The 18827-nt window shown below is 39.4% G+C and overlaps 1 protein-coding gene across 1 annotated transcript in view; it reads right to left on the bottom strand.

The window, feature by feature from the left end:
• The window catches only part of CHM (CHM Rab escort protein), a 196058-nt gene that overhangs the window by 98356 nt on the left and 78875 nt on the right, over positions 1 to 18827 (bottom strand). Inside the window, exons 6-8 of the mRNA XM_056124100.1 lie at positions 17771 to 17887; positions 16918 to 17038; positions 6685 to 6910 (exon numbers count right to left, since the gene is read on the bottom strand). Of these exons, the coding sequence (XP_055980075.1) occupies positions 6685 to 6910; positions 16918 to 17038; positions 17771 to 17887 (464 nt within the window). The remainder of the gene's footprint in view (positions 1 to 6684; positions 6911 to 16917; positions 17039 to 17770; positions 17888 to 18827) is intronic.

Here is an 18827-nt window from a genome sequence, read left to right as displayed (position 1 = left end):
AGATGACACCTTATTTTGATAACCTGGTGATAAAAAATAGTAATTACTACTTAAAAATGTAAAAAAAAAATAAAATTATTTATATAAAATTATACAGTACTATGAAGGAAATAGAGAAATAGAAGTTAATATCCACAGGCCAAATAAATGCATTTTTTATAATTCACACATAAACTCACAAGTATTAATATGCATCAAAATCTCAATTACCTAAATTACCAAAAAATTAATAAACTATTTCTAACTCTATGATAATTATTGTTGCTTTTAAAGAAATATATGCCTAAATAAATTTTTATACACACAAATATACAAACTATATCACATAAATAATATTAACATATGTCATAAAGACGTGTATATGTTTAATAATCATTATTTGACAGTAACACTTTAAAATGAAGTGGGTAAAGAATAATCTTTATAGGTAAAGGTAAGGTAAAGGTAAAGGCCCTCCCGTTGATCGTCGATTTGCTCGAGCGGGCCCAGTAACGTCTCCATTGGAGACTTTGTTGTTACTGTGTTTGGCATATCGAATACTCTCGGTAGCTTGCCGGGCTCTCTCAGAGGGGTGAAGGAATCAAACTCGGGTCGGCCATGTTGGCCGCTTGTAAGGCGAACGCCCTACCGCTGTGCTATCGCTCCAGCAATCTTTATAATAAACATTAAATCTAAACCACATACACAATTTTGAGGGATGCTCTGTGAAGAATGAAAAGATACATATGGCTGATCAATTTTCAAGTTTAAGAAAATTACAAAAATCCCTGCCCCAACCAGGGCTCCGGCAGCCAAAGACCTCCAGGACCAGCCACCACCATGCTGAGACCACTCTCCGCACACATGAAGGTACTGGCAGAGGGACAAAGTCACGCGGGTTCCGGGGCCGAGATCTCCAAGCCTATTCGGATTTGGGCCGAGCATCCTCCACCCAGATCCTCCAAATTCCAGTAGGCGGGGGTCACACCCACCAACTGGCCCCCTGGCGCCGTGTAATCCCATCAGCGGCCAAGACTCAGAGACTATAAAAACCAGCTCCCGGAACCGCACGGCCGCGACATCTTATTATGACATCTTATTATCTCATTCCTACTTTGGACAAACTGGCAGGCTACCGAATGTAGCCTGCCCACACGGCAGAGTCTGGCAAACTCCCTGTGGCATACCAAATATGCCAAATACCAGTAACAATGACGGGTCTCATTCTCCTAAAGAGCCTTGAATATAATCTCTGGGCTAGGATGAAGGAGACGTTACTGGGGCCTGCTCGAGGCAATCGACGATTAAGAAAATTACAATCATGTTTGCTGAAAAATGATTTCTTTATAGGATTCAACATACAAAAGCCTTGTTCATAAATTTTATATTAATAAATAAAAACAGAATTTTAGTGTCTTTCCCATTAAAAACAACAAATACATGCAACATATATTTATAAAATGCATACATTAGGAAATATAAATTTTTAGTGGATAAACAGAACTGAAGTTAAATATACAGTTCCATAAAATACCAGAAGAGATGCCACTGAAGTCCTCTCCCTCATCCATTCTGCCCCACTTCTGTAACCTAAAGCTCTATAAGAATGAGTAATAATTAGCAACATTAGTGAAAGCAGAGTACTGCCTGTTGGACTAGATAATGTGGCAGAAAAAGAATTATGCAAACTGTATCACGACCCTTTTTTCAATTTATAGGGGGAACTCTGCTCCTAGACAAAGAAAATTCTCTATGCATAACTACTCTCATAAAAAATTAGAGGAGGAATGGCTTTTCTGGAAAAGCAAAGAATGTGAATATGAATTAACAATTATTTTAATATTTTAATAATATTCACCTCCATTCTGGGCCCGCTCGAGCAAATCATAAAATCACATCATTTAAAAATATAATTTTTTCAAAGAAAATAAAAAAGGGATTTTTCACTACAAAAAATTTGACAATATGTATTCCCATGAATATTTTGGATTAGATTCTGTCCAGAGACCCCCTGTTACTACTAAAAAACTATGTTATGCATTAAACGCAAGTTCTATTGCTCTGCTGAATAGAAGAAAATGTGAGAAAGGTCCATAAGAAACACTTCACTCCAAAACACACATGAACAGTACAAACAAACCTTGAGTTGAAATAAAACATTTGAATAACAAACTGTCACTGTCAGTGTCTTCCCATTGTTCATTGATTTGCTCGAGCAGGCCCAGAACATTGTGAGACTTGTTACTGTGTTTGGCATATCAAATACGTCACAGGTAGCTTGCCAGGCTTTGCTGGGCAGGCGAGATACGCTCGGTAGCTTGCTGGGCTCTCCAAAAGGGGCGGAGGAATCGAACTTGGGTTGGCCATGTTGGCCATGTGCAAGGCAAATGTCCTACTGGCTGTGCTATCACTCCAACCCAGTCCATTTGGATGTAGGACTGTATCAAATGTTCACTTATCGATAAAAAAGGATCCAACAAATAAAATTAAAATGGTCTTGAATCCAAGTGCCTTTATGCTAAAGAAAAACAGTAATATTTAAAGAACAATCTATAAATATATATATGTACATATTTATTAATGCCCAAGACTCAAACTCTAACAACATGTTAGTGATCTCTAATAGAGGGGCTTAATGGCTCCAAATGAAATACAACACTTTCCTCTAAAGAAAATTTTTTAATCATTTTAGTCAATTATTCATAACAAGCAATACAAAATAAATTATTTAGCAGCTGGCTTTGGGGCAGCCTGGGTGGTGGCGAGAAAAGTCGAAAAAATGGAGGTGGGAAGGTATAAATAAGGGTGGTGGGATTAGTATTGAAATACTGACTTTAATCAATTACTGTGAACAACTCTTTGAAAATAAAATTTTTAAATAAATAAATAAAGGGCATCCTAAATTTGCCTACACAAGTTTATATACAAAAAAATCAATCAAATATAAATTCTTAGTGATAAAAAAATAAACCATCACTATAAACCAACAGAATAAAATGACAGAATTAAAACATGTATAGTTATGGGCACTGGTGGAGGGATGGGTACTTGATCATTGTATAATTGAAACCCAAGCACAAAAATTTGTAAGTTTACAACTGTACCTCATAAAATAAAAATTTTAAAAAATGTATAGTTAAATTATGAACAAGTAATAAATTTTAAAAGACAACAATGAATATTTGAGGAGGGGAGCAGAGCTTCACAAATAAAAATAATTCATCTCACACCAGAGACTGACATACATCAAAAAGAACAAGATCAACCACTGCTGGACAGGATATGAAGAGAAAAGGACCCTCATTCACTGCTGGGGGAAACGCAGCCTTTCTGGAAAACATGGAAATTTCTCAAAAAAAAAAAAAAACTAGAAATTGAGCATCCATATTAACCAGCAATACCGCTTCTGAGAATATGCCCTAAGGGTCCAAAAACACAATGCAGAGAAGTTATCTGCCTCAAATACAAAAATAATTCATGACAAAGGAGCTATGTGAAATGGAGTGAAAATAGTCTCTTCAATTATCTGAGTATCTACATGTAAAAATGTGAAACCCGATCTGTATCTCATACCTTGCAGAAAAGTAAATTCGAAAAAGACATCAAGACTACACTAGACTCCATAAAATACATGGAGGAAAACAGAGGCAGAATGCTTCAGGATTTGGACCTCAAATGCAATTTCAATGACATGAACCTACTGGCAAAGACAAAAGAATTAAAAAATAAATAAATGGACGTACATCAAATAAAAAACCTTCAGCATGGCAAGTGAAACATAATAAGCCCAATAACCCCATTAAAAATGGGGAGAGGAAATAAACACGCACTACTATGAAGAAGACATATTGCCAAGAGGCATATGAAAAAAGTGTTCATCATAACTTATTATAAAGGAAATACAAATTAAGGGGGCAAAGAGTAACACTGCACATCAGTAAGAATGTTATCAAGCTTAGAAAAAAAGTCTGTGTGACAGCAATATGGCACTGCTGGTAGCAATGTGTTTTGATTCAGACCCTACTGAAAACTATATGGAAATTCCTCAAGAAAGTAAGCCTAGGGCTCCCACATGACTCAGTGATTCCACTTGGTATCTAACATAAAGACATAAAACCATTCATTCAGAAAAAGATACATGCACAACTATGTTCATTTCAGTGCATGGTATAATAGCCAAGATATGGAGGAAAACACATATCCTGTAACAGATGAGTGGATAATAAAGCTGTGGAATACATATAAAATGTGATGTTATAAACCCCAAGGAATGATGAAATTATGGAATTCACTGTAGTTTGGGTGGAACTGGAAGATGTCATGTTAAGTGAAGTCAGAAGAAGGACAAATACAGGATGTTCTGACTTAACAGTGGTACACAGAATAACAAGAGAAGAAAGTATCAAAGGCAGACAAATGTGGGACCCTCAATTACATACAAAATGCCAGGAAAAGAGAGAAATGAAAGTGTAGGGGGCCTGTAAGTAACATACAAACAAGGATGAGTGGCCACAAACTGTGGTATGGAGGTGAGGTATCTGCAAATATCTAAATCACTAACCCAAAACTAATGTAACCAAGGGACCAAAACTACAATGATTAAACTTGAAAGCATATCTGACTCATTTGTGGAATATAAAATGAGACTGACACACATGGACAGTAGACACAAGGGCCAGGATATTGTTCCACAGTTTGAAGCCTGTCATATGAGCTGTGGGAGACGGCAGTTGAAACAGAGAAGGGATCACTAGGTCAATGATGGTTGGAGGGATTATTCAGGATGGGAGATGCGTGCTGAAAGTAGATAAAGAACCAAATGTGATAGCCTCTCAGTATTACAAACCATAATGCCCAAAAGAAGAGAGAGAGTATGGGGGAAATTATATGCCATACAGTCAGGGGTAGGGTTGCAACCGTGGGGGAGTGATATTGGGGAAATTGGTGCTGGAGAATGTGCACTGGTGGAGGGATGGGTGTTTGACCACTGTATTACTGAAACACGAAACTGTTGTAACTGTATCTCACAGTCATTCAATAAAAAAAAGAAAGCATGTCTGTCAAAGAAATAGGTTGAGGGGTAGAAGGAATTGGTGAAAGGATTCAAAACTGATGGTGGGTATTGAGTTGAAACACTGTATGCCTGAAATTCTACTGTCAATAAATAACTTTACAAATAAATGAAATTAACTAAAAGTACATAATGAATGCTCAAAGATAATGAATATATATCACTCAAAAGACTAAAGACAGTAGTTAGAATTTCATATATTATATGCTTATATTAGAAAAATAAAAGAACTGACTGGTTTTCAGCCCAATAATTGGCTAGGTCAGGGGAATGAGAAATTTGCTAAATAAAACCCAGAGAAATAAAAAATAATTTGATGATAAATAACAGAAGTTAATGAACAAGGACACAAAGCTGTAATAGAGAGTATGCATGTTCTGTTCCCAAAAGATGATTATCTAAGAAGATAACTGAAAAACTGTAAAACTTACAATAAGTTTCACAAGTCTAGTAAGTGGAGATACCTTTTTTTAATTGAATCATCGTGAGATATAGTTACAAAACTTTCATGTTTGAGTTTCACTCATACAATGATCAAACATCCATCCCTCCCTCCACCAGTGCACATTCTCCACCACCAATGTCCCCAGTATACCACCCCTTTCAAGCCCTTCCCCTGCCTCTATGGCAGACAATTTCCCCCATACTCTCTCTCTACTTTTGGGATCCCTGGTTTTTAATTCAGGGTATGTTTTTCTATAACCAAAGTTCTAAACTACTATGCTCTACCATTAACCAGTGGTATAAAAATTATTGTCATATTTCACTACTTCATTATTAATAACTTTAATAAATCAGGAATAAATGCAGTATGTATGTGACTCATATAATTAAAAATATTAATGTTCAGTCTGTATAAAAACTAAAATGCAGTATGTAACTCATAAAACTGAAAATGTTAGTGTTAAGAATGCATAAAAACTTATGTAAATCAATAACAAGACTAGCACAATATATGAACGGGCCGAAGGCATGAGCAGGCATTTCCCAAATAAGAAAACATGAAGAACCAATAACCATATGTGAAGAAATGGAACTTGATAATAACTTTGAAAATTCAAAGTAAAAATATGATATTGAACTAGATTGACAAAAATTTAAAATAAAGAAAAATTAAGAGTTGACAAAGATGTAGAACTACAGAAATACTGAAAATCAGCAGAATATAAATTATTACATCTCAGCACAAACAACTCGAGACTCTCCTGTAAGAACATCCATAAGTGGTATGACTCAGAAATTCTACTATGACACCTGATACAGTGATGTTAATAACAGCAAAAACTGCAAACATCCTCTCTTCATCAGCAGAAAAATGAACAAATTATTGTGGCCTGCTCACAATGCAATAAAACATAACAATGAAAAAACTAAGTATAATTGTATGAATCAGAATGATACTTGAAATAAGTATGAATAAAAAGTACATACAATGAATATAAATTTTATAAAAGTCAAAATAGATCAACTTAAATATATCATTTAGGTAGGTTAGCAAGACAAATATATCATTAAAATGTATATTTGCGATTACTAAATATTGACAAATCACTTTTTTTTCTTTCATCTGCTATTCAAATATTTATCTGTTATTCAACCTTACGAAGACACAAGAGATCCACTGCCAGTCTTACCTGCAGAAACACTGAGGAAGTTCTCCTTGGCCATATAAAGGAAACAAGAATGGAGTGTTGCCATAACGTCCAAGACAGTGAAGGAAGTTTTTGGTAGCTTTGAGACCATCTATGGTACTGCTGCCTATTTCTGATGCCATTGCAATGGAATGCAGGACAAAATATTGGAGATTGGGGGTTAAGTTTTGAGTTTTTAAATATTCAGAAAATGTCATCTTCTCATAGGCTATGAAAAGAAACGAAAATATATTAATTAAAATGAGAATCAAGATTCAATTTATTTCTATTTTAGTAAAACAAAATAGTTTTCTTTAAACTATTCTAATTAGAGAAAGGTGAAGAGAGACACAGAGAGACAGAGAGACAGAGAGAGAGAGAGACGGAGAGAGAAACAGAGAAAGCGAAAGAATGTGTTGAAGACAAAACATGGGCTTTTCCAAAGCAGAAAAGTAAAAGCACTGCAATAAATAAATAACCTTTCATGTGAATTAAGCGATTTGCCAATATTTTTCTTTTAATTGATAGTAAAGAACTATCGTGGACATCGATCTGTCGTCTCTGAGTAATAATGATATATCAGGATTTGTTCATTTAACAGGCAGCAGAGAGGCAGAAGGATGCATAGAGGAAGGGATGCATGAGGATAAATTCCTATTTACATGCGATGATACTCGTTACTGTGTGACCATCTCTTTGAGTATGTCACTAATAAAAATATTAAAATTGAAAAAAAAAGAACTCTGAGGGGGAAAAAGGAATTATTGTTGCTTAGGAAAGTTGGATTTTATGTTTTTATTTCCAAATTTAGTTGATTTATTCATTTCTTTTTTTTGTCAAAATACTTGTAGAGTTTTAGGTCTTTGAAATGGAAAATATTCATGGTCTGTAAAAAAGCATGATACACAACCATATGATCTTATTGATGATCTCATTGACATCACTTGACTTGACTTCCCGATAATCATCAATTTGTTTGAGCAGGTGCCAGTAACGTCTCCATTTGTCCCTATCATGTGCTAGAGTAGCCCAATGGCATCTGTTTGTTCTAGGAACACGAACAGCTTCAAACCAATCATTCAGGGTCTTGACGAAGAAGTCTGACCATCTGGTAGGTGGGCCGCCACACGGTCTTTTGACGTTCTGTGGAATCCAGTCAGTAACGGCTCTAGTCCAGTGGTCGTCTCCAAATCTCATTAAGTGTCCAGCTCATCTGATTTTCGATGCCTTGGCAAACGAGAGAGCATCCTTAATTCTTGACCGTCGATGGAGCTCGGAACTCTGGATTCTTTCTCTCATTTGAGTGAAACGTGATACTCCAAGCATAGGTCTTTCGATTCCTCTTTGAGAGACCCAAATAACATTCTCATCCTGTTTTCGTAGGGCCCAGGTCTCTGAAGCATATGTTAATGCAGGAAGAACAGTGGAATCGAAGAGATGTGCCCAGAGCCAGAGGTTCCTGGTCCTCTTAGCTATTTCTTTGACGCTCTTGAGGCATTCCAAGCCGCTCTCTTCCTCCTGCACAACTGAGGTGCCAGGTCATTCGTCATGTTGACTTCTCGACCTAAGTACACATAACTGCAGCATTCGGAGATGTTTGTCCCACTGAGAGTGAATGGAACGTCAGGAACGAGACTGTTTCTCATAAACATCGTCTTTGTGAGATTCCGCTGTAGTCCTACCTTTCCACACTCACAGTCGAAGTCGGCCAGCATTTGTGCCACTTGGCTAATGTTTGGTGTTATTAGAACGATGTCCTCAGCAAAGCGGAGATGGTGTAGTTGCCGGCCATCTATCCTCACTCCCATTCCTTCCCATTCCAGTCATCGCATGACGTTCTTGAGGGTGGCACTGAAGAGTTTCGGTGAAATGGTATCACCCTGCCGAACCCTTCTCTTGACATGGATGATCACTTCATAATAGATGCTTATTGACATAATAAATGCTTAGTTGTGTAAGTACATAAAAAGGGACTATTAGAACACGTCAGACATAATAGCTTATGACTATTTTCTGATTTTTGTTTTCAGTCTCCTATTATATACTTTAAAAAAATGATGTTTTGAAAAATGCAAAAATAATTTAAAAGTCGATAAAGGACATTGGGAAGATTGATTTGAGGATAGGAGAAAGTAGAAATAACCTTACTATCCAAACTAAAGACAAAAATTTTGAGCTTAAATGATGATTAAAAAAAAAATAAACCAAACTAGAAAGGCATTAAATAATTCATTAGCCATTACAACAACTATCTATTAGTGAAAATACCTCATTCCATTATCCATAGAAGTGAAGAATAGTGCTGATAATTATATTAGAAATGTTAAACATAAACAGGGCATTAGTGAGAATAGAGTAATACCTGAATTTTAAAAAATGTAAATGCTTATCCCGCCTACTCCAGATGGAACCCCGGTGACCATGAGCCTGCAAGCGGATCCAGGACATTTTATCCAAACTGCAATGGGGCCGCCCCGGCTCCCAGACAACCTCTGATTCCAGAAGTCATGCCCACAACCCGCCGCCCAGCGCCATTTTACAGCACACAGCAACAAAGAAGAAAACCAGCTGGAAAGCCCCACAGCTCCCGGAGAATGCTCCAGGTCCCAAACAGAGCCGATATCACCAGGAGGTCCCAGATGGGGTAGGTGCTGCATCGCGCCTTCTTCAGATGGAACCCCGGCGACCATGAGCCTGCAAGTGGGTACCAGGACATTTCTTCCAAACTGCGCAGACACATAAGTGGCCGCACAACATCTCCTTATATACAAAGTGATCAATGGAAAGTAAATTATTCAACATTTCTCCCTGAAAATCAGACTTAACTCTTTTGCAAACCACAATACCCAAAAGGAGAGAGAGAACAGAGGGGGGTGGGATGGGGGAAGCAGGGTGGGATGGGGGAGGATGGGGGGTGGGAAGGATACTGGGATCCGTGGTGGTGGGAAATGGGCACTGGTGGAGGGATGGGTATTCAAAATAAATAAATAAATAAATAAATAATGTAAACGCTTTTTAGAACCATGACTCAAACAGAAGAATTTGTGTGTGTATGGCAAATGGAATAAAGCTTAATTATCTTATAATCAAGCTCAGAAGGAATAAAGCAGATCACACAATGAAATGGATTAAAGCCAAGAGTAAAATCCATGGTTTCTTCTAATCCAGTTACTTTTCCCCCCATACCATCTAATCTCTTTTGGCTGGAGCAATAGCACAGCAGGTAGGGCATTTGCTTTGTACGCAGCCAACATGGCCGACCCGAGTTCGATTCCTCTGCCCCTCGTGTAGAGCCCGGCAAGCTACTGAGAGTATCTTGCTCGCATGGCAACGCCTGGCAAGCTACCCGTGATGTATTCGATGTGCCAAGCACAGTAACAACAAAGTCTTACAATGGAGACGTTACTGGGCCCACTCGAGCAAATCGATGAACAACGGGAGGACAGTGGACAGTGGACCATCTAACCTCTTTAAAAATATTTTATTCAACTAAAGGACCATGATTTCCAAAGTTATTAACAGCTGAGTTTTAGGCATACAATATTTTGACAACAACCCCACCATCACTGTAAAGTTTCCTCCACTAGTATTTCCATACTCCCTCCTGCTTCCCCAACTTCACCTGCCACCTAACAGCAATATTTCATTAAAATGAATAAGAACACCCAGCTAAGCATTTTTACAATGAATAAAATTGTTCTACAGCTGTAGAATAAAGATATTCAGCATGTGATATGCTACTCCAGCAAATGAGGAAGTGAATTTTAATTGTTAGTTAATCTAAACAGCTACATGTTATTAATACTTTACTAGACAGTACAAAGTAAGAACGTAATTTAAAAGAGCAATCAATGACAGGAGGTAACAGGGGCACAAGTCAGTGGTTTCAGACACACTGGTGCTGTAGAGCTGTGGTATGTCTATATAACTGAAGCACAGAACCAACAAAACTGAAAGCATGGCATACAAACTACCACAAGCAATCATAAAAATGTGTCTGTCAAGTAGGCAGACTAGTGGGGTGGTAGGAAACCTGGCAACACTGGTAGAGGGAAACTGATACTGGTGCTGGTAATATTGTAGAAACACTGCATGGCTAAAACTCAACAACGAATCATGGTACCTCATTAAATTTCTATTTAAACAAAAATAAATAAATAAAAAGGGAATCAGTAGATGACTACAGAAGAGCAAGTAAGACACACACACGAATCTTGAACCCGAGCAACTTGCTGCAGAGATGGCTCTGGACTTTGCAATACAGACCACTTTCGCTGGGCCACTCCAGACGGGAACAGAGCTGTCCCTCAACCTGCCCCCTAGGAATATGGGAGGCCACCATCTTCTACAACTCAGTGAAACCTGTAGGTATGGGGTGGCGGTGGCAGCAAATACCAGGCCTCAAGGGACAGGGGAGGAGTTGGCCCTTCTCCTTCCCCCTGCCATGATGGGTCTCTGAGATGACGCCCACATACAGCCACCATCTACATAAGCTCCCAAACAGCCATGATCCAAAGACACACACATGAATCTCAGAACTGAGCAATTTGCTGGAGAAATCTCTCCAGAGCCTAATTATTAAAATTTTATAATTCCTCGAGCATGCGGCCAAAAGAGTGGCCACGTGACTTTATATTTTATCCATAACAAGCAATGCAAAACAAATTGTCCAACAATGCTTTTTCAACAAATATGAGTGGTGGTGGGACTGGTGTCAAAATAACAACTGTGGGGGCTAGAGCAATAGTATAGCAGGTAGGGAGATTGCCTTCACGCAGATGACCCGGGATTGATTCCCAGCATCCCATATGGTACACTGAGCACTGCTAGAAGTGATTCCTGAGTGCATGAGCCAAGAGTGACCCCTGTGCATCGCCGGGTGTGACCCAAAAAGCAAAAACAAAAAAAAAATAAAAGAAAAAAATAATGAAAGTAACAAATGTGGGGAGAGAGAATTGGGCAAATTATCTGCCATATAGGCAGGGGAAGGTGTGGAATTGGGGGAGAGGAGATACTGGAGATTTTGGTAGTGGAAAACATGCACTGGTGAAGGGATGAGTGTTTGATAACTGTATGATCAGAGCTCAAACATGAAAACTTTGTTACTGTACCTCATGGTAAATCAATAAAAAGGGGAAAAAACCAAACCCCAACCAAAAAGCAAACCCAGAACATAAGAACACACGGGCTATTCCAGAATATAATTGAGGGTTTCTCCTGATGGTGCTCTGGGAATCATTTTGGTTATATATCACTGTCACTGTCCTCCCACTGTTCATTGATTTGCTCGAGTGGGCCCAGTAACATTGTGAGACTTGTTACTGTGTTTGGCATATGGAATACGTCACGGGTAGCTTACCAGGCTTTGCTGTGCAGCTGAGATACACTCGGTAGTTTGCAGGGCTCTCCAAGAGGGCCGGAGGAATCAAACTCAGGTCAGCCCAGTTGGCCGTGTGCAAGGCAACCGCCCTATACGCTGTACTATCACTGAATATGTGTGTGTGTGTTTGTGTGTATGTATATTGAGTTCTTGACCTAGGTACACATAACTGCTGCATTCAGTGATGTTCGTTCTGTTGAGAGCAAATGGAACGTCAGGAACTAGTTCGTTTCTCATGAACATTGCCTTTGTGAGATTCAGCTGCAGTTTGACCTTTCCACACTCACAAAGTCGGCCAGCATTTGTGCTGTATGGCTAACGTTTGGTGTTACTAGAAAAATGTCATCAGCGAAGTGGAGGTAGTGTAGTTGCCGGCCATCTATCTTCACTCCCATTCCTTCCCATTCCAGTCCTTGCATGACATTCTCGAGGGTGGCACTAAAGAGTTTCAGTGAAATGGTATCACCCTGCTGAACCCCTTTCTTTACATCGATGATTACTTCCTGGTAGAATTGTGAGATCATGGTGGTGAATCCATAATACAGCTCATGGAGGATCCTGATGTACTGAGTTTGAATGCCCTGTTTGGCTAGGGCTTCGATGACCACTTCCATCTCAACAGAATCAAAGGCCTTCTTTAAATCAAGGAACATTAGATAGAGCTTCATCTTGAACTCCCAAGAAACCTCAATGAGCTTGGTTACCGTGTGGATATGGTTGATTGTGCTGAATCCTTTTCGGAACCCGGCTTGTTTGCATGGTTGTCTTCATCTAGTGTGCTGCCAATCCTATTCAGGATGACTCGAGTGAACAGCTTGTAGATGACAGACAACAGGCAGATCAGGCAATAGTTGCCAATGTTGTGGATGTTTTCCTTCTTGTACAGTAGAACGGTCCTGCTGCTTTTCCATTGGGACAGAACCTTGCATTCAGACAGGTAGCATGTGAAGAGCTAAGCCAGTGCATTAATGAGTACTGATAGCAGATTCTTCAGGTTTTCAGGTCTGACCTTGTCTGGACCGGGTGTTTTTTGCTTCTTTACCAACGAAATGGCTGTTGGATTTCAGAAGGTAGAATGATGGGAATGACATATCCATCCTGCGGAACTTGGTATGTGGGCAGGTGGAAGTGGCTATCGAAGAGACCCGAGTAGAAGTCATGGATAATCTTCTCCATTGCCCTTTTGGAAGATGTGATAGATCCATCAGGATGTCAGAGGGCAGTCATCTTGATTTTGTAGTTGGCCAACAGGCGGATGTTGTAAATGTTTTTCCTGGCTTCTGCCACATCAGCCAGCACTGCTCCTCTTCTCTCTTTAAGGTCTTCCTTTATTGCTTCTCTTCAGTGCTTTGCGAGCTCAGATATTAGCATGTGGTTTCATGAGGCTCGCGCCCAGCCACGTTGGCGAATGAGCTCGAGAGTTTTTGACTCAACATGAAGAACGACCTTTTTTTTTTTTACTGAACATGATTAACGACCTGGCTCCTGAGTTGCGCAGGAGGAAGAGAGCAGCATGGAAATCCTTCAAGAGCATCAAAGAAATAGCTAAGTGGACAAAGAACTTCTGGCTCCAGGTACATCTCCTCGACTCCACCATTCTTCCTGAATTAACATATGCCTCAGAGACCTGGGCACTACGAAAACAGGATGAGAACACTATTCGGGTCTCCCAAAGAGGAAATGAAAGAGCTGTGCTTGGAGTATCACTCTTCACTCAGTTGAGAGAAGGAATCCAGAGTTCCAACCTCTGTGGAGGGTCGAGAATCACGGACGCTGTCTCGTTTACCAAGGCATCAAAAATCAGATGTGCTGGACACGTAATGCGATTTGAACACTATCATGATCACAATCATCCTGTTGTTCGTTGATTGCCTTGAGCAGGCACCAGTAACCGTCTCCTTCGTCCTAGCCCTGAGATTCTAGAAAGTGCCGCATTCAAGGCTCTTTCAGGGTTAGGAGAACGAGACCCATCATTGTTACTTGTATTTGGCATATTCGATATGCTATGGGGAGTTTTCCAGACTCTACCATGTGGGCAGGTTTCATTCAGTAGCCTTCCAGGTTGTCCAAAGTAAGAAAGAGATAAGATGTTGCGTGGCCACATTTGCGGCCGCGTGCTTCCGGGAGCTGGGTTTTATAGTCTCTAGGTCTTGGCCGTTGATGGGATTACACGGCGCCGGCGGGGGGGGTGGGGGGTGGCAGTTGGTGGGTGTGACCCCCACCTACTGGAAGATGGAGGATCTGGGTGGAGGACGCTCAGCCCCGATCCGAGCAGGCTTGGAGATCTCAGCCCCGGGACCCGCATGCCTTTGAGGGAAACTCAACCCGCCCCCCTCCAAGGGGCCCCAGCAATTTGAACACAACCACTGGATTAGAGCTGTTACCAACTGGAATCCACAGGACATCAAAAGAATGCATGGTTGCCCACCCATGAGATGGTCAGACTTCTTCGTCAAGACCTTGAATGAACGGTTTGAGGCTCTTCATGTTCCTGGAGTGAGCAGACGCTATTGGGCTACACTAGCAGGCAACAGGAACCAATGGAGACTTTACTGGCGCCCGCTCAAGCAAATCACTGAGTAACGGGATGTCAAGTGATCAAGTAATATATATATTAAACTTTTTTAAAGATTGTTCACAATAATTTATTACATTCAATATTCCAACACCAATCCCAGCACCATTACACCTTACCGAAACCTTTATTTTGAAATTTACCACCACCATCCAAGCCTGACCCAAAGGCAGATAATAATTTATTTTGCACTGACTGTTAAGAGCAATCTGCTAAAAATGACCCAAAATGGTTTCCTTACAGAAAAGTGTATGAAGATTGTTGTGTCTCACCTTGGAGCCATTAACCCCTTATATAAGAGATTACTAACATGTAGTTACATGTTGAGCCTTGTGTGTGTGTGTATATATATATATATATATATATACACACACACATATATATTTTCATATAATATTGTGTAAACTCACACAAAGGCACACACACAGCGGCAGTGGCTCTATCTCTCCCGCTGCCCGCGTTCGGTAGTCTCACCCTTCTCCCACCCGGGGAGGTTGATGGCGATGGTCAGGCAGAGGAAGGAACGAGGGCCAGGCTGGTTGGTATTAGTCGCAGTTTATTCCATTCCTCTCTCCATCTACACCAGTCTCTCTTGTCTGTCTCTGCTTCTGTCTCTCTCTCTCCTTCTGTCTCTGCTCCCCTCTGCCCAATCTACAGTCTCATTATATCTCTCTCCAAGAGGAATTGGGGAAACAATACACATAGGTGGGGTCACAATCAATAGGGGTAGACATCTTAGCCTCAGGGAAAGCCGCTCCTAGGACAGATCCTCTCTCAGCATGAGGACCCACCCTAGAGCTGAATCCTATGGGTGTGTCTCTCCTCTCCTTGTCCAACAAGCATATAAGCATATATGATATAAATCATTTTGTATGGATACAGTAAGAAATATCTTAAACTTATAGAATTGCTCTCCTAGGGCCATCTCGATCTTAGACTACAGTGCTCAGGCCAGATAGTCTTTCCCACCCCTAGCAGGATCCTAGTCTCGTCGTTACCTTTGGATCATGACAGCATTTGTCTATGATCAAACTCTTAACTTATAGATAAGAATCCTGTGGCACTTTGGCCTGGCCCATTTCGCTGCCAGAGTAGCTCACCGCTTGCCCTGGGTCCATTCAGTCCCTCGTCGGGACCCTGCTTTTGGGGTGTTAGGAACTAAGGGCAACTGAGGCTTAAGTCGAGAAAGCAGATACCCGGGAGTGAATAATATTCAAAGCCAATCAAATCCTAAGTTACAAAGCATAATGTTAACGGTATTCCTGTGTCTTACAAAAAGGATATTACTTTAAGGTAAACTATTCATAAGGCATAAGGAGAGGAGAAAGGCAATATTTCACTCATACATATAAAATCATAGATTTCTGGGAAACTGATCTTACAAATTAACAAAGTCTGATTAAGGGGAAAACTGATTAACTGGGTGGGAAGGAGAGCATAGGGAAGACTGCTTACAGATAAACACAATGGAAGTGGAAGTGCTTCAGGAGCACTGTGATGGGTGTAACCAGATTGATGGGTGTAACCAGATAAACCTAAGCTTCTTGTGGAAGAAGGACAAAGCAATGTTACCCTACATAATATATATATTTATTTTCATTATATATATTATATATAAATTTATGATCAAGATTAGTTGTCTTCTACTTTACATCTGGGGATTATTTGATCAAACCCAGGATTCCATACTCAAAGCATGCACTTGTCCTTTGAGCTTTCTCTCTGGCTCTTTTATTTATTTTTATTAAGTTTCTTTTTGGAAATAGGTGTTTGGACCACATTCAGTGGTGCTCAGGGCTTACTTCTGGCTCTGTGCTCGGTAATCACTCCTGGTGGTTCTTGGGGGACCATATGTGGTGCCAGGGATGGAATCCAGGTCAGCTGTATGCAAGGCCAATATCCTACTACTATACTATCTCTAAAGCCCTGGGTTTTGTGTTTTTAGTTTTTGTGTTTTGTTTGTTTGTTGGTTTGGTTTGGTTTGGGGCCACACCTAGCAGTACTCAAGAATCACTACAGGAGGTGCCTAGGGGACCATATGTTGTGCACAGGATCAGGGATGAAACCCAGGTTGGCTGCATACAAGGCAAGTACCCTACCTGCGACACTATCTCTCTGCACCAAGTTCTGTCATTTTGTAGCATTGATTAATACTTCCTTTCTGCAAACATTCCTCTATATAGAAATATTTTGTTTATTCATTCAAAAACAAAAAGAACAAGTATATCATAACAAAATTAGCACAGAAATAGCTAGAAAACACAATTTAATGAAAAACTACCTTGATATTCATCAGGATGTTCCTCATACTCCATACAAAATGTAAGAAACTTCATTAACATGCGCTTTTCTACCATAGACAGTTGTTTGCTGTTAAAGACATCTGCTCGGGAACAAGGAACCTAAAAACACATTATCTCAAGTTAGGAAATAGTTCCTAGGTTACAAATACTTTAAAACACACTAATGTTTCTCATTAATTAAACAGTGGTTATTATTTCCAATTTATGTATGCTGTTTCATGTTCCCTTCTATCAATTCTAATTACATCTTTGTTACTACCATAAAATTAACTTGTGAGCTCTGATAATTTTTTTTGCTAAGTTGCTCCCTGTACCACTAAGAGAATAGTTTCCTGAGAGTGGAGAGATAGTACAGTACATAGAGCACAAAATTCCCAACACATCATCTAGTTTTCCATGCCCAGCCAGGATGACCCTTGGGAGCAGAGTTAGGAGTAAGATCTTAGAAAAGGCAGGTGTAGCCCAAGGCCCCCTCCAATGACGAGCAACCTGTCATCCCAAATTGGAATGGATGACAGCGAAGATATAAATACTGCCTGAAATTAATACCTTCAAAATGACATCATGCTGAAGAATAACTTGAGAAACTAAGACTAAAAATTTGAAGTGGGCAATATCTTACTATTTACATTTGCAAATCACCATGCTAGATTAAAATGTACAGCTTTATCAGGATAATAAAACTATCATTTGCTTATTCTTTTAAATAAGTCATTATTAAAATGACTATCCTTCCTAAGCTATTATGTGGATTCAATGTAATATCCATCCAAATTCAGACAGCAAATACAATAGCACATACACAATTATAAGATAAGATTAACACAGCACCTGTTCCACTCTTCCTTCTCGAAATGCAAGTATCCTGGTGATATTTTTGAACTCTGCATATCGACTGACATTAGATTTGATTAGAAGATCAATTAGCAAACCACGAGAATACAAAACCTGTATAAAGAAAGTATTTTCAGAATAAAATAAAAGGTGAGATAGTGGGAAAAAAGATAAAAAGTGCCTAAAATTTATAATTTTATCACTTTAAAATTACTTATACCTTTGATAAAATCCAGCATCTAATTATGACCAATAAAACCCTCAACAAAGCAGGGATAGAAGGAACCTTCTTAAAGATAATATTGGCCATTGATAACCAGCACACAGCTAGTATCATCCTAACAGTGAAAAACTCAAAGAATGCATTCTGAGATCAGGTAGAAGACAAAGATGTATACTCTCTCCACTTTTATTCAAAATAACATTAGAAGTCCTGGTTACAACAATCAGAAAAGTAAAGCAAATAAAACAGGAACAAATTGGAAAAGAAGAACTCAAATTATCACTATTTTCAGTTGACATGATGATATACATAAAAAATCCTAACGAGTCCACCAAAAACTTCCTAGAAATAAGAAATCAATAAAATAAAGTGACCAGTTACAAAGTTAATACAGAAAAATAGGTCACATTATTTTTTTTCTTTTCCACATTTTGAAATTTATGATTAAATTATCATTGGTTTGCAATGCTGTATACAATTTTTTTTCCCTTTATTTTATTTAATTTTTTTTTTTACAGTTGTAGATTTACAATTTTTTGTGCTTTGGTTTCAATTATACAATGATCAGATACCCATCCCTCCACCAGTGCCCATTTTCCACCACCATGGATAATATCCCTCCCACCCCCATCCCCCCATCCCCCCAGTCTCTGTGGCAGGGCAATCCCCTGGGATCTCTCTCTCCTTTTGGGTGTTGTGGTCTGCAAAAGAGGCATTGAGTGGCAAACATGTTCAGTACATAGTCTACTTTCGACATGCATCTCCCCTCCTGGGAGGATCCTCCAAACATCCTTTATTTAGTGCTCCCTTCTCTATCTGAACTGCCCTTTC

The sequence above is a fragment of the Sorex fumeus genome, unplaced genomic scaffold (genome assembly GCF_029834395.1).
Source record: "Sorex fumeus unplaced genomic scaffold, SorFum_2.1 ptg000050l, whole genome shotgun sequence".
Lineage (NCBI taxonomy): Eukaryota > Metazoa > Chordata > Mammalia > Eulipotyphla > Soricidae > Sorex > Sorex fumeus.
The sequence above is the reverse complement of the archived record's forward strand: the minus strand, read 5'-3'. Positions and strand labels throughout refer to the sequence as shown.